This window comes from Vipera berus (genome assembly GCF_964194415.1).
Source record: "Vipera berus genome assembly, chromosome: 2".
NCBI lineage: Eukaryota > Metazoa > Chordata > Lepidosauria > Squamata > Viperidae > Vipera > Vipera berus.
The window spans coordinates 150,304,524-150,317,640 of NC_138203.1; the positions used below are offsets into that span (position 1 = coordinate 150,304,524).

Below are 13,117 nucleotides of genomic sequence, written 5' to 3' on the forward strand. Positions count from 1 at the left end.
ATGCAAAAGTTGCTCTCATCAGAAGAGGACTTTGGACCACTGAGCAACAGACCAGGTCTGTTTTTCTTTAGCCCAGGTAAGACGCTTCTGATGTTGTTTGTTGTTCAGGAGCGGCTTGACAAGAGGAATACGACATTTGAAGCCCATGTCCAGGATCCGTCTGTGTGTGGTGACTCGTGATGCACTGACTCCAACCTCAGTCCACTCCTTGTGAAAGTCCCCAACACTTTTGAATGGCCTTTTCCTGACAATCCTCTCCAGGCTGCGGTCATCCCTGCTGCTTGTGCACCTTTTTCTTCCACTTTTCCCTTCCACATAACTTTCTATTAATGTGCTTTGATACAGCACTTGGGGAACATCCAACTTCTTTTGCAATTACCTTTTGAGGCTTTCCCTCCTTATGGAGGGTGTCAATGATGGTTTTCTGCACAACTGTCAGGTCAGCAGTCTTCCCCATGATTGTGATTCCTACTGAACCAGACTGAGAGACCATTTAAAGGCTCAGGAACCCTTTTGCAGGTGTTATGGCTTAATTAGCCGATTAGAGTGGGACACTTTGAGCCTAGAATATTGCACCTTTTCACAATATTCTAATTTTCTGAGATTGTGGATTTGGGGTTTTCATCAGCTGTATGCCATATCATCACAATTATGACAAATCACGGCTTGAACTATCTTGCTTTGCATGTAATGAGTCTATCTCATATATTAGTTTCCCCTTTTAAGTTGCATTACTGAAATAAATGAACTTTTGCACGATATTCAAATTTTTCGAGTTTCACCTGTATGATCCACGAGAAAAAATGGCAAAAAATGGTCTTTACTACCAATTAGGATTGCAGGCTAATGCAAGCAAAGCTAAAGAAGGCATTTAAAACTCACGCATTTATCTAGAAAAATTATCTAATGGGTTCCATATCGTTAATTCCTGGAGAGACCACAGACCTTTTAAATGGAATATGTCTTAAACTACAGACTGACTTTTCAAAAGGTTTTAACTCACATATGGAAACCAATATGCAAATAAAAGAAATTGTCTATCTTATTTTCATTGACAAATTTCAGTTTCCTCACCTCCCAGTTTTGATTCTGTTAAGATTTGAACAGATTTCCTCTTACTATTTCTTTATTACACCAAATAACATTCAGACAGTTTGTTTTTTTAAGGTGGCTTTTATTATTTCCTTCTAACTGTTATTTCAATTTCCCATAGCACCTTGGCAATGTCAAAAACAAATACAAATACATGTATAATCTTAACAATTAAGCATGAACCTACTTTACACAATTTCTTGGATTAGACAGCTTTGACAACAGGAATAAACCAAACTGATAATAGATAAGCCAAATAATTGAGATATATATGAAGCTATCACTCTGATAAGTGAGACTAGGATGTGTCACAGAAGTCGAAATTTTGGGGGGAACAATATAGCTAATTAGTTTGTTTTATTAAAACAGAAGCCATTTGCACACCAACACTTATATTTGAAATTTCTTTGAGGGAAATTTTATCCATAAGATTTTTTTTTTAAAAAAGTCATTAAATAGAAGTGTTGAAGTTGTTAGCAGGTTAGTTCAGAGGCTGATTAATTCCTATGCTAAATCTTAAGTCTACATTAATACACTCATTCCCATCTCTTCAAGAGTCCAGGGCTGAAGATGCAAATAACCTTCATCCAAAGAACAAAAAAAAAAGGGCGGGGGGAATCAGAGGTACCATCCTAAAGGAAGCCAACACTATATAATAGATTCTCTCTCACATACACACAAGAGCATGATAGACCATTACAAATGATGGTGATCTTATGTTTCAGAAGAAAATATCAAAAGTTAAAAGAAAAACCTATTGCATATTTCTTGTAATCAACAGTTTACAAAAGTTTAAGCAATCCCCACCCCGAAGTGCATTTCTGTTGCATTTTATCAGTATATAATGTTGCATTTTATAAATTTAAAATAATCTGTACACATGTAGCAGGAATTTTTACCGAAGTGAATGTTCACTCGATGACAATAAAAATAGTGGATATATTCAGACATTTAGCTGATACTGACGAAGTAATAAGGCCATAGCTATTTAAATTATAGTAAAGCATTGCTTAAGTCACTTAATTGCTACTGATTTTCCCATATCTTCAGGTCAATAAGATTTCAATTTTAATCTTAAAACAGCATCACAACTTTCCAAGCTATTTTGGAAAGAAAAAAGAAAGAAGAGAAAACAAATAGAAATACAAGTTTCACACATAGAGAATCTTCTTTTCCCTTTTAGAGAAGTACAATACCTTGGCTCAGAATTACTGACTAAAACTAAAGATACAGAATGTATAAAAAAACTCAAAATTTCCTGCTAATGAAGATCTCCTTTCATAAGTTCAGGAAACAAAGGTCATTGTGATCTTTTATCATCTTGCATATTATTATATTTCATCAAAGGTTTAAGGGTAAAAGGCATGTACGTCCAATGATAACCTATTAAAAGGGAAATACAACTGTTCTCTTAGTTGATAGTTTTGGCATTGATGATGCTCTATGAAATGCAAACATCAGCTACATCTCTGTTGCTCCAATATTTACAATGAAAATGCTCTTTTTATTACATTTACCAATATAAATCATACCGGCAATGTCATTTACATTCAACCATTGCTGAGACAAGAGGATAATGATTTACAAGTTGGTCAATATATCAACTTTCAGTTTTAACGATGTTGATTAGCTCATTTACATTTAATGCACAGCTATGCAGAAAACAAACACTACCAATATTGCACATCCTTACAGCAAGATAGTAAAATTGCCCTGACATTGAATCTAAAAACCTATGGTGTCTCATTTCTAAAGTAATATGGGAAGACTGATGAAAATCCAATACACTCTTTGAGAATGAAGAATAATGATTAGCCCAGATACCTTTGTCATTCAAATGTAATTGCAAGTTAACAGCATATAGCATATGGTTCTTTTTTTTTACTTCGTCATTCTATCTAACTTTACAGATTTAGGTATTTATGGTAACAAAATAGAAAGGGATATTGGAGGAGAATGAAGTAGATGTTAACTGAGAAAACGCTCATCAAACACTTCAGTTTTAGTAAATCCCTCCAAGGTATTAATCTGACATTGGAAAAGCTGCTTTTACACACTTTACACATACATTGCACAAGAGCCACTTGTGTGGGGAAAGCACACATGCACAGACATAAGCTTCAGGATGTACAACACATCCTTTCCCTCAATCAATTTTTTCCCTCACAAGAAAATGTGAGCTATATTTGCTTCAATATCCAGTAAATGAAAAGAATTACATTTTCTTGATCTGTCTTTGAATACTAGATTCCATTCCAAACAGTTAGATTTCACATCCTTGCATTGCCAAGTAACTTTTAAAGTAGCATCTTCCCACAGAATTGCATTCTTCTTGAAGAGGAAGCATTTTTTAAATAACTCCTAGCAACTGTTAATTCAAATCCATCTTTAGTTTGCAATGACACAGTGCTTTATCTATCCTAAAAACAACTACAGTATAGCACTTCAACCTTTTTTCCATTTCAAGTGCAATAATCAGAATTATGGGTCTTTTAAAATGAAGTATTTATACATTTTTCAGAATTCCTAACATTTTAAGTACTTCATCTTTTGTGTCATATCCAGCAAAAATAGCATTATGAATAAACCAAAGTGGGTTTGTACTTAAGAGATGTGATCAATTATTTGCTTTAATGTAAAAACTGCCAAGGCCAGCAGTTATTCAAATTGAGAAATGGTTAATAACATGCATAGAAAAAGAATATCAACTGCCTAAGTACATTTATACTTCTCAATCTAATAAAAAAAGTGATTGCCAAGCTGAATAAGTTAGAAATGACAAAGCTATTGATAGAGAATGCCTACAGAATAAGAAACTGCTGAAACTTAGAAAAATCAGAAGATTACCATTTTCACAGTTAATTATTTATCTGCCACTGACATTTTAAAGTTATCACTAACATACACAATCTAAAAATGCATGGTGGTATCTCACAACTGAGTTTTCCAGTGTTTACAACTAATGTCTTTAAATCTGTATATTTTGCTACCAACTAAAGAATCCAATATACTTTCCCCTAACACTTTAATACAGAACTTTGAACTCTAGCATGCTGATTTTGCAAGATTAACCTGTTGTAATTGTCCTAGTTCTTAAGTTCTATAATTACCAGCTTGTAAACCACACTGCTTGTTGCACAAGGTTATTCTAATTAACATAAATCTATCCTAATATTCTTGCCAATATTCTCCAAAGTAAGTTAATTTTCAGTTATCAGCTCTATCAAACAAGGAAACTTAAGAATCCGTTTTTAGTCTCCCCATTAAATAAAACCTGATTTCTGGTATAGTTTGAAATTCCTTCAAGCAGAAAAAGTGTTTTCAATATATCAAAGTATGGCCCCAGCAAGGCCCCTCTATTTGTTAAAGTGAAGCCAGACCCCCCCAAAATTGTCTTGCCTCTTTCTAGACTATGGGTGTCAAACTTGGTTGCATAACATGATGTGACTCTTTTGCTTTTGTGGAGCCAGGGTGAGTGTGGCCTGCGCATCCGACCCGCAAGCCGCCAGTTTGACACCCGTTCCAGAGAATTGAGAATATTAAAGAGCTGAAAATCTCAATTCAATGCACCAATGTAATGTTTACTATGCAGTTTCACATTCCCTATTTTTAGTTCTGCATTAGTGTCAGAATAACTACATTCCAGCTAGATGTGCTTAATTCTGTACTAAAGGATAAGAAAAAATATTGAAGCAGAGGAAAAAATAAAACAATGCTATCCCTAATTAGAAAAAATACTGGAACAAATTAAAATCTTACCCACTATTTCTTGTTTACTAATCTTGCTGTTTGCATACTCCAGAATAAAATCAGTTTTAAAAGCTGACCAAAATTAGTTAAGTCAAAGACTATTATTTCCAAAACACAAAATTCTACAGTAGTACAATCAATTATCATCAGTGACAAAATCATGACATAACAGGTAATATGACTACACTCATTCATACTGACCAAGCATGTTAGTTTTGGGGCTGAATTGTAATGCAAGGCCATTAATGGCATACATGTCATCTTACAAGCCATACCTTAAATAGATTTTTAGAAGTAATTTATAACTTTTACAGTTTTTTCCAAAAAAAATATTTGCCCCCTCTTCAAGTAAGAAACATGCTAATATGTGTATTTGTTCCTCATCTTTAATAAGCTAGTTCTTAATGCAAAAATCTAATTCAAACAGGAAATTAAAAACAGAAAGTTACAAAAATTATAATCTTTATCATATTTATATTGATTCTATTTCTCCAGCATTTTGTATCACTTCGAGATGAATATTGGGATCCCTTTAAGCTCTCTCACATTGCAAACCCTGTGCTCTTGAATTTACTGTCGACTTTCTTATATTTATATTTCTCTGAGCTGGCCAGTTTCTCCTCTACTGCTCCTTAATTCACAGTTCTGATTAAATAAAAAGTTTGATCAATTTTCCTTTGGTGATCGCGGTGGCATATACTGTTCCTTGCCAACTCGCCGAGGCGCTCCCTGAGGAGAAGACCTACGTCCACATTGGCGCCTCTGTTCCCTGATTTTTCCTGCAGCTCCTTTGGGAGGCCCATTGCCTCTGAAAACAGCCAAGTCATTCATCCGTCCTTCAGACTTTTCATGTGCCTTCTCTCCAGCCTTCTCATGGGTGCCATTTTCTTCTGTTTTGGCAGGAGAGGTTACATTAGAACGCAGCTCCCTAAGTGGCTGAGCAGGAAGAGAAGGTACTTCTTTTGGAGGTTTCTGACAGACCTCAGCATAACTGAGCTTCCGGGGTTCCTTACCGAAAGAAAAAGGCTTTAGTATGCTAGTGATAATTTAAAATTAAAGCTATATTTAGCAATTGTACATACAGGTAGTCCTTAATTTACAACTAGTTGCTTAGCAACTGTTTGAAGTTATGACGGATCCTGAAAAAGCTACTTAGAACCTAATTTTGAAGTTATAGTTTCCGCAGCAACCCTGCAGTCATGTGAACAACATTCAGGCGGATTCACTTGTGACCGACTGTAGGAAGTGTAGCCTAATCTTCCTCTTCATCCTGGCCTGCTTGCTTCCTCAACCCACTGACTCCCACACTCTCCTCCCCAGCCCCATCAGCTGGTCCTTTACCTTTTAGTGTAGATCTTCTGCAAGAATCCTTGCTCTACAGCATGGAGTACCCAGTGAGGTAGGAAAGTAGGCCGAGGGATGGGTAGAAGAGCATAGGATGCCTCAGGGTGGAGGGGACCTTGAAAAGCTTAGGGCAGGCGGGTCTAGGATAGGCTTTCAAGGGCTTTGCCCACCCCTAAGGCTCCCTGTTCTCCACTTAATGATTTGGGAGAGATGGGATGGTGATCATTAAGCAAGGAAAGCATGTGGACACCTTGCTTAACAACCGTCAGGACTCCATTACAGTCAGGACTAGCTGTATTTGTTCTTCTCCACTTTCATACAAATGAGTCTGATATTTTTATTTCAGGGTTTTTTTAAAGGTTAAATTGTGTACCTCTATTATATCTGGAAGGTGGTTTACTAAAACAATCCAAAAATGACTGAAAGCAAGTACCTTACCTGTATCATTACAACAGGCATTGTGTTTGCATTGGTTGTGGATGAAGTGGTATTTGTCCTTGGTGATTTTACAGTACTGGGGGGGCATACAGATGAAGGTGGAGAAGTCTGACTTGCAGCCTCCTTGTGTACATGAACCTCTTCTAGTTTCTTCTCTTGCTGAGTGGCACTAGAAAATCCATTAACAGAATTGTGTGACATCTTGCAGATTCAAAATTTTTTTTTTTACAAAAATCTTAAATGAATTGTTTTGAAGCACAGAGACATTTTCTAACAGGCTAATTTTCTGTTTTGGAAATAATTGTTTTGAAGCACACAGACACTTTCAAACAGATTAATTTTCCTTTTGGAAATAAAAGCAACTATGACTTCTCATTTCATGTTTTCGATGTTGGTTGATTAAAACAGCTACCTTAATCAACATTTTTCAAAAGGAACCAAACTTGTATAGTATTTTACGTTTGGGGTGTATGTTAGGAGAAAAAAAAACTGTTACCAATTTTGCTGGTCTTAGAAATAAAACATACAAAAATGTATTTGTGCTTCTCTTGCCATACAAAATAATTAATGGTAATACTTGTAATTGTAAGATCAATCTCCATACCTTAATCCAGGAACATCAATCCCATAGGGAGAACTGGCATTCGTGACAGACTGAACAACACTTTGGCCCTGCTCTTCCTGAGTGGATGTTAGACAACTAACTGTCAAATCTTTGTTTTCCTAAATAGAGCAAAAGGGGGGGGGGAAGAATATTTGTAAAAGTACAGGTTAAGACTAAACCTGTGTGATTTATTATTACAGAAAAGAAAAATTAGATATCATATAGGCTAAAAGCTCCCTCACAGCACTGAGATCAAGGACAGAGAACTTATTGATTGCCAGAGTAGCAAGGATCAAAGTGGGCAGTGCAATAACGAAGAGGGAGGAATAAATCACAAATATGAACAAGGCTCAATCCAAAAACATTAAAAAAGGACAAGGGGTTCCATCAAACCTATCATAAGGCCTAGTGCAGCTTCATCTAAGATTGAAGATAGAAAGCAATGGGATTGGGGGAATGAGGAGGGCCTTCTCTGCTGTTGGTTGACTGAATAATAACAATTCCCACCTTCCCCACCCCCACTCTCTCCAAGTGTTTTTGGTTTTAATGTTTATTTTTAACTTTTCATGTTTTAGAGTTTATGTAAGTTGCCAAGAGTTACCCTATGGTAAGATGGGCAGCCAGTAAATTATAGACAGACAGGCAGGCAGGCCTCTAATATTCATAGCCACTCAGTCTTGATAAGCTATATCAGAGCTGGTTTCCTCCTATTCAGACCAACACAGCCTCCAGCACTAGGATAGAATCTGCAAGAATGGAGCCTGTTCTTGTGGTGTTTTGAAAGCCTCATCTCCAACCTTCATGTTTTGGAGAAAGGCTTCTGAAACACAGGAGGAATGGTGTCCACTTAGCAGACATGTCAAATTTGCGACGTCATGTGATGTCGCGCAACGCATCGGGACGATTTTGCCATTGCCGGCAATGGGGTGGGCACGGCTCCCGCATGACGCATCCCGTCCGCAGGTCAGCAGTTTGACACCCCTGACTTAGAGAATGGCACAAAGTGGCCTTGATAAAAAGGCAGCAGTGTTGCAGTCTCCTGCAGCCACAAGATCATCATTTGCAAGCTTCATAGCCAGTCTCTCACAAGCTAAGTCAATGAGAAAGCCAGGAGTTGGCAAGTCACGCTCATATCTTGTTATGTTCAAGACCGGCAGGTAATTTACTTAAGAAATGCAGCAGAGCAGACACATTTATGTGCAGTTATGAGATGTTTTAATTACAACCATGTCACTTAGCAACAAAGTTGCAGATCCCAAATGAGATCATTACTGTTACTTGTTTTTGGGTAGTAGTGTGTGGCTGAAGAAGTGTAAGCCAAGTTTTTCAACGTTTTTTGTTGGATGTGAAAAGAGCACCTTAGAATAAAATTTCTTTTTCCTACACTGTACTGGTGGCAAGCCCAGAATGTACTAAGGCTTTAATTTCTTGAATTTCACAGTATATATATTTATATATAATCTAAGCAAAAAGCAACTTTTGCAAAAGCTATCAGCTTTGCTTTTGTTCCTATGGGGTTTTTTATTCATTATAGCCACATAATCAGTGTATATAAGAATAGAAATAAAATAAAATTTATTGTTTGAGTTCAAGCAAATGTAGTAGGGATGAATTAAGCATGTTTAACATTGCCAAATAATATAAGGATAAAACAATAATGACATGCAAGATTAAAATTGAGAGAGAGAATATGAAAAAAAATACAAGTACCTTTTCTTTGCTTATTCCTTTAACTATATCTGACATCCTATTCTCCAGAACAGGATCTCCTTGTGTTTTAATCATGCTGCCCGGCAACGGAGGGAAATTTGAGGCTAGCAAGTCAAACTTTGGCGTCAAAGTCTTGGTTTCAATTGAAGCCTGAGGGCGCTAAAAAAGAGAAGTAGCATATCTATTATTCTCATTAATCTCATTTGCAAAACCCAGAGAATGCCATTAGACATTTGTATCCAATTCCAATATTAGGAGGCAATTTAGCATTGGCAATTCTGGAATGGATGAAGATTCAAAAACTGAGTGACTCTAGAGATTATTTGCTATAGCTCTAGATGAGATTGTGTTTCCCAGAAACAGCTGTTATTCCAACAAGGTATGCACTCTTAGTGGAGCAAGTCAAAGCTGTGGTCAGGAAGGCCTTTGCCCAGTTTTGGTGATGCACAGATGCCAACCTTAGAATAGACAATGCTGACTAGTCACTCGTGGCCTTGGTACTTAAAACTGGATTACTATAACGCACTCTACATGGGGCTGTGGAACCTACAATTAGTACAAAATGAAACCACTCTTGTATTTACCAGGACAACCCAATATTGATATATAACACAAATATTCCAACTGCACCATTTGCCAGTTTGCTTCCAGGCGAGTATAATTCAAGGTGCCGATGATCCCCTCTGAAGTCCTACATAGCTTGAGACCTGGCTTTCTTTGAGGCCTCCTTGTGACGGCATCTCCAGCTAGATTGGAAGGAGCTGTTATGACCATCACAGCATTCCTGCAGTCACATCATCAACATTCAGGTGGTTGGCAACCAGCATTTATGATGGTTGCAACATCCCGGAGTCATATGGTCACCATTTGTGACCTAACCAGGGTTCGCTAACAAGCAAAAACAATGGAGAAGCCGAATTTGCTTAATGATCATGGGGGGAAAAGGTGGTTACATTTAGTGCAACTCACTTAATGATCGCATCACTTAGTGATGGAAGTTCTGGTTTCAGTTGTGGCTGTAAGTCAAGGACTATATGTATACCTGATTCTTACTTCAAGATTACAATCCTAAGGAACTTCTTGTATATTACTTGAACTGAATTATAGCAAATTGAGTTCCAATGACACTTCCCCCGTGTCTTCCCATTTTATATCTTCTCTAGTTTCTTTATCGTCAATATAACAGGTTATACTGTTATATGTACTACTTCATAGTGCCGTAAAGCACTATGAAGTAGTACATAAGTCTAAGTTTATTGCTAATGTGCTAAATTCATCATTCCAATGACAAATATACTCTTTTTTCTTGGAAAATTCTTTTTTCTTTTATTCTCCTAGAGCAGGGCTTTTCAACCAGTGGTACGCCACTATCCAGGAGTCCCCTGCGTAGCCCAAGAGGGACGGCGAGGCTCCTCAGGTGGACCATGCCTTGGCACTTACCCCAGTCCCACCCACCCCTCCACTAGAGACCCACAGATCCCCCCCAAATCCCCGCCCGCACCTCCCACAGGCGCCCTGCAACCTGTGCGATGCCGGCCATGCCCCCTGCCCCAGCCATTGACTTCGCTTGTGAAAAAGTTGCAAAAGGGGATCACATGACCCTGGAACACTGTGACCATCTTAAGTATGAATCAGTTGCCAAGCATCTGAATGTAAATCACATGACCCTGGGGACGCTGCAACAGTCATAAGTGTGAAAAATGGTCATAAGTCACTTTTTTCAATGCCATTGTAACTTCGAACAATCATTAAGCCAACTGTTGTATGTCAAGGACGACTTGTACTTTATCAGGGTTTTTTTGGGGGGGGTCATCAAGTTTTTGACACCTTGCTAGGTGACTGGTGTACTCAAATATTGCCATATCCTAAAAGTGGTACAATCTGTGAAAAGGCTGAAAAGCCCTGTCCTAGAGAATGGGTCAACTCAGGTGTTCTGATCTGTTCAGATCCTGCCGAACCATTTCCTGTTCCAAAATAATTCATTCTAGGAAACTATCATATCATCTACAGAACTGCTACATCATTGCATTCAAGGAAAAAAAAACATTTTCTGGGGCACTGAAACATTGAATCTCTAAACTCATGAGTCTGAATACTTCTAACAGGAAACAGGCCTCACTGTTACACTTTCTGATTCACAATGGACAATTCTGTGGAACTCAACCTGAAATACTATCGCTTATCTTTGCCTAAAAAGTTGACAATGACATATTAACCTGTTTGAAACATGCTGGAGAGGCTTTAGTAGTACAGGAACAATCACACAAATATAGGTCATGAATCCAGAAATACATATTTTGGAAGTAAGTTCAAACTCCCGGATTTTCTGACCCCAAAGCAACTTTATTTTGCCTGGCTATAACTTCTTACAATTACATAAAGCAAACATGTCAAACACAAGGCCCGGGGGCCGGATGCGGCCCGCGAAGTGGTTTCATGCGGCCCTCGAAGCCATCCTGGAAACAGTGAGGGAACGGCCCCCGCTGCCTTGGCCCTGGCCCAGAGACCCTCCGATCTGTCCCACTCCTGCCCAGGCCCCCATAGGCACCCTTGATGGGAACGATGTAGAGCTGGCCACGCCCACCCAGTAGGCCATACGCACTCTATCCACACCCACCCAGAGGGCCACGCCCACCCAGGCCACACTCACCCGGCCCCCTGAGGGCAACCGCAATGCTGATGCGGCCCTCAATGAAATTGAGTTTGACACCCCTGACATAAAGGCTCAGTTCGTTCAATGAAAGCTTAAGTAGAAATTGATGGTGCTTAGAAACTGATTCTAGACCACGGGTCACCAACCTGTGGTCTGTGGCCCACTAACGGGCCATGGGCTGTTGGCCCCTGGGCCACGTGAATGGCTGGTCAGCGCACGTGTGTGCACTCGCACCCTCCCACTCGCACTAGTCACAGTACTGCCCGGAGGCTATCAATGCTGTGAGCATCAGGCGGGAGCTAGCATTGCCACGAGCACTCCCGACACATGCTAGCGTCATGCCGTCTCGCAGGCACTAGCAATGCCGTGTCTTGCAGGCACTAGCATTGCTATGAGCGCATTCCACTTGCGCTATTGTCGTGGTGTCATGTCAGTGCTATTGTTGCTGCAAGCGCAATATCCCCACTCGTGCTACCATTGCGGCAATGCATAGGCGCTAGCGTTGCCCAAGCATCACCCAGGCGCTTGTGGTCCTATTTGCATCGCACATGCAATCACAGCCCCATTCATGCGCATGTGGCTCCTTTCGCATGTGCGTGTGCTCCCAAGTGTAAAGGCGCCTCCACCACCACCACCCAGGACTAACCCAGAAAGGTTGGGGACCCCTGTTCTAGACTATCACTGGTTTATTTATTATTTATTAAATTCATATGCTGTCTATCAAGCGACTCGGCTGTTAAGTCTGGTATTATGGTTATATCTGCATTACGGAATACAGGTAATTCTTGACTTATAACCTTAATTGAGCACAGTTACGGTTGTAAGCTGTTGTTAAGCAAACATGGTCAGTACGCTAATCTGGTTTACCGAATGGAGTTTTTTTGGTACAAATCACAAGTAAAACAATGGACGCTGCAAAAACCATAAAAAAACTGATCACATGACCATGGGATGCTGCAAATGATTGTAAAGGTGAAGTGGTTCCCAAGTGCTCAAAATACAATCATGTGGCCACAGGATGTGTGTGCTGTTTGTGTGTACATGCAGTCATGGGAACTTCAAAATAGGGATATAAGAACCTTTTGGGGGGGGGGGTTTCCATCATAACTTCAAACACATATAAGATGGATTTCTTTGCTTTTGTGATAATGCTTCTGCAGCCATATAAATGAACATTTAACAAACAGAAAAAAGATATTTGATACTTAAAGTTAAGTTTCATTTCCTGAATACTTATTGTAGTCCAATTTATAGTGCAAAATCTTTTACATTGTAACATATTTTTTAAAATTCACATACAATTCTGTTAGCATGGTCTTCTAGCACCAGAAGACCACGCTAACATCATTCTCAATAGCTGGTGACTGACATGACTGCAGTAAAAGTAAACACTTACTGATAGCCTTTCATCATCCCGTCTCCTCCGACCTCTGAAAATGTTTCTTCTGCAAATTAGCAAAGAAAAGCTTCCGTGAATATGTTTTATGTTTATTATGTGATATGAATTAATGACATAATCATACAAA

The 13,117-nt window shown here is 38.9% G+C and overlaps 1 protein-coding gene across 11 annotated transcripts in view; it reads right to left on the reverse strand.

The window, feature by feature from the left end:
• Positions 1–1,153: 1,153 nt before the first annotated feature.
• Positions 1,154–13,117, reverse strand: part of LARP4 (La ribonucleoprotein 4) — a 43,014-nt gene continuing 31,050 nt past the window's right edge. For all 11 annotated transcript variants that reach the window (XM_081316651.1, XM_081316649.1, XM_081316646.1 and 8 more), the window contains 5 exons: positions 12,988–13,036; positions 8,939–9,097; positions 7,229–7,347; positions 6,625–6,793; positions 1,154–5,850 (listed from right to left, as the gene is read on the reverse strand). In XM_081316651.1, coding sequence (XP_081172777.1) covers positions 5,509–5,850; positions 6,625–6,793; positions 7,229–7,347; positions 8,939–9,097; positions 12,988–13,036 — 838 coding nt within the window. In that variant the 3' untranslated portion in view covers positions 1,154–5,508. The remainder of the gene's footprint in view (positions 5,851–6,624; positions 6,794–7,228; positions 7,348–8,938; positions 9,098–12,987; positions 13,037–13,117) is intronic.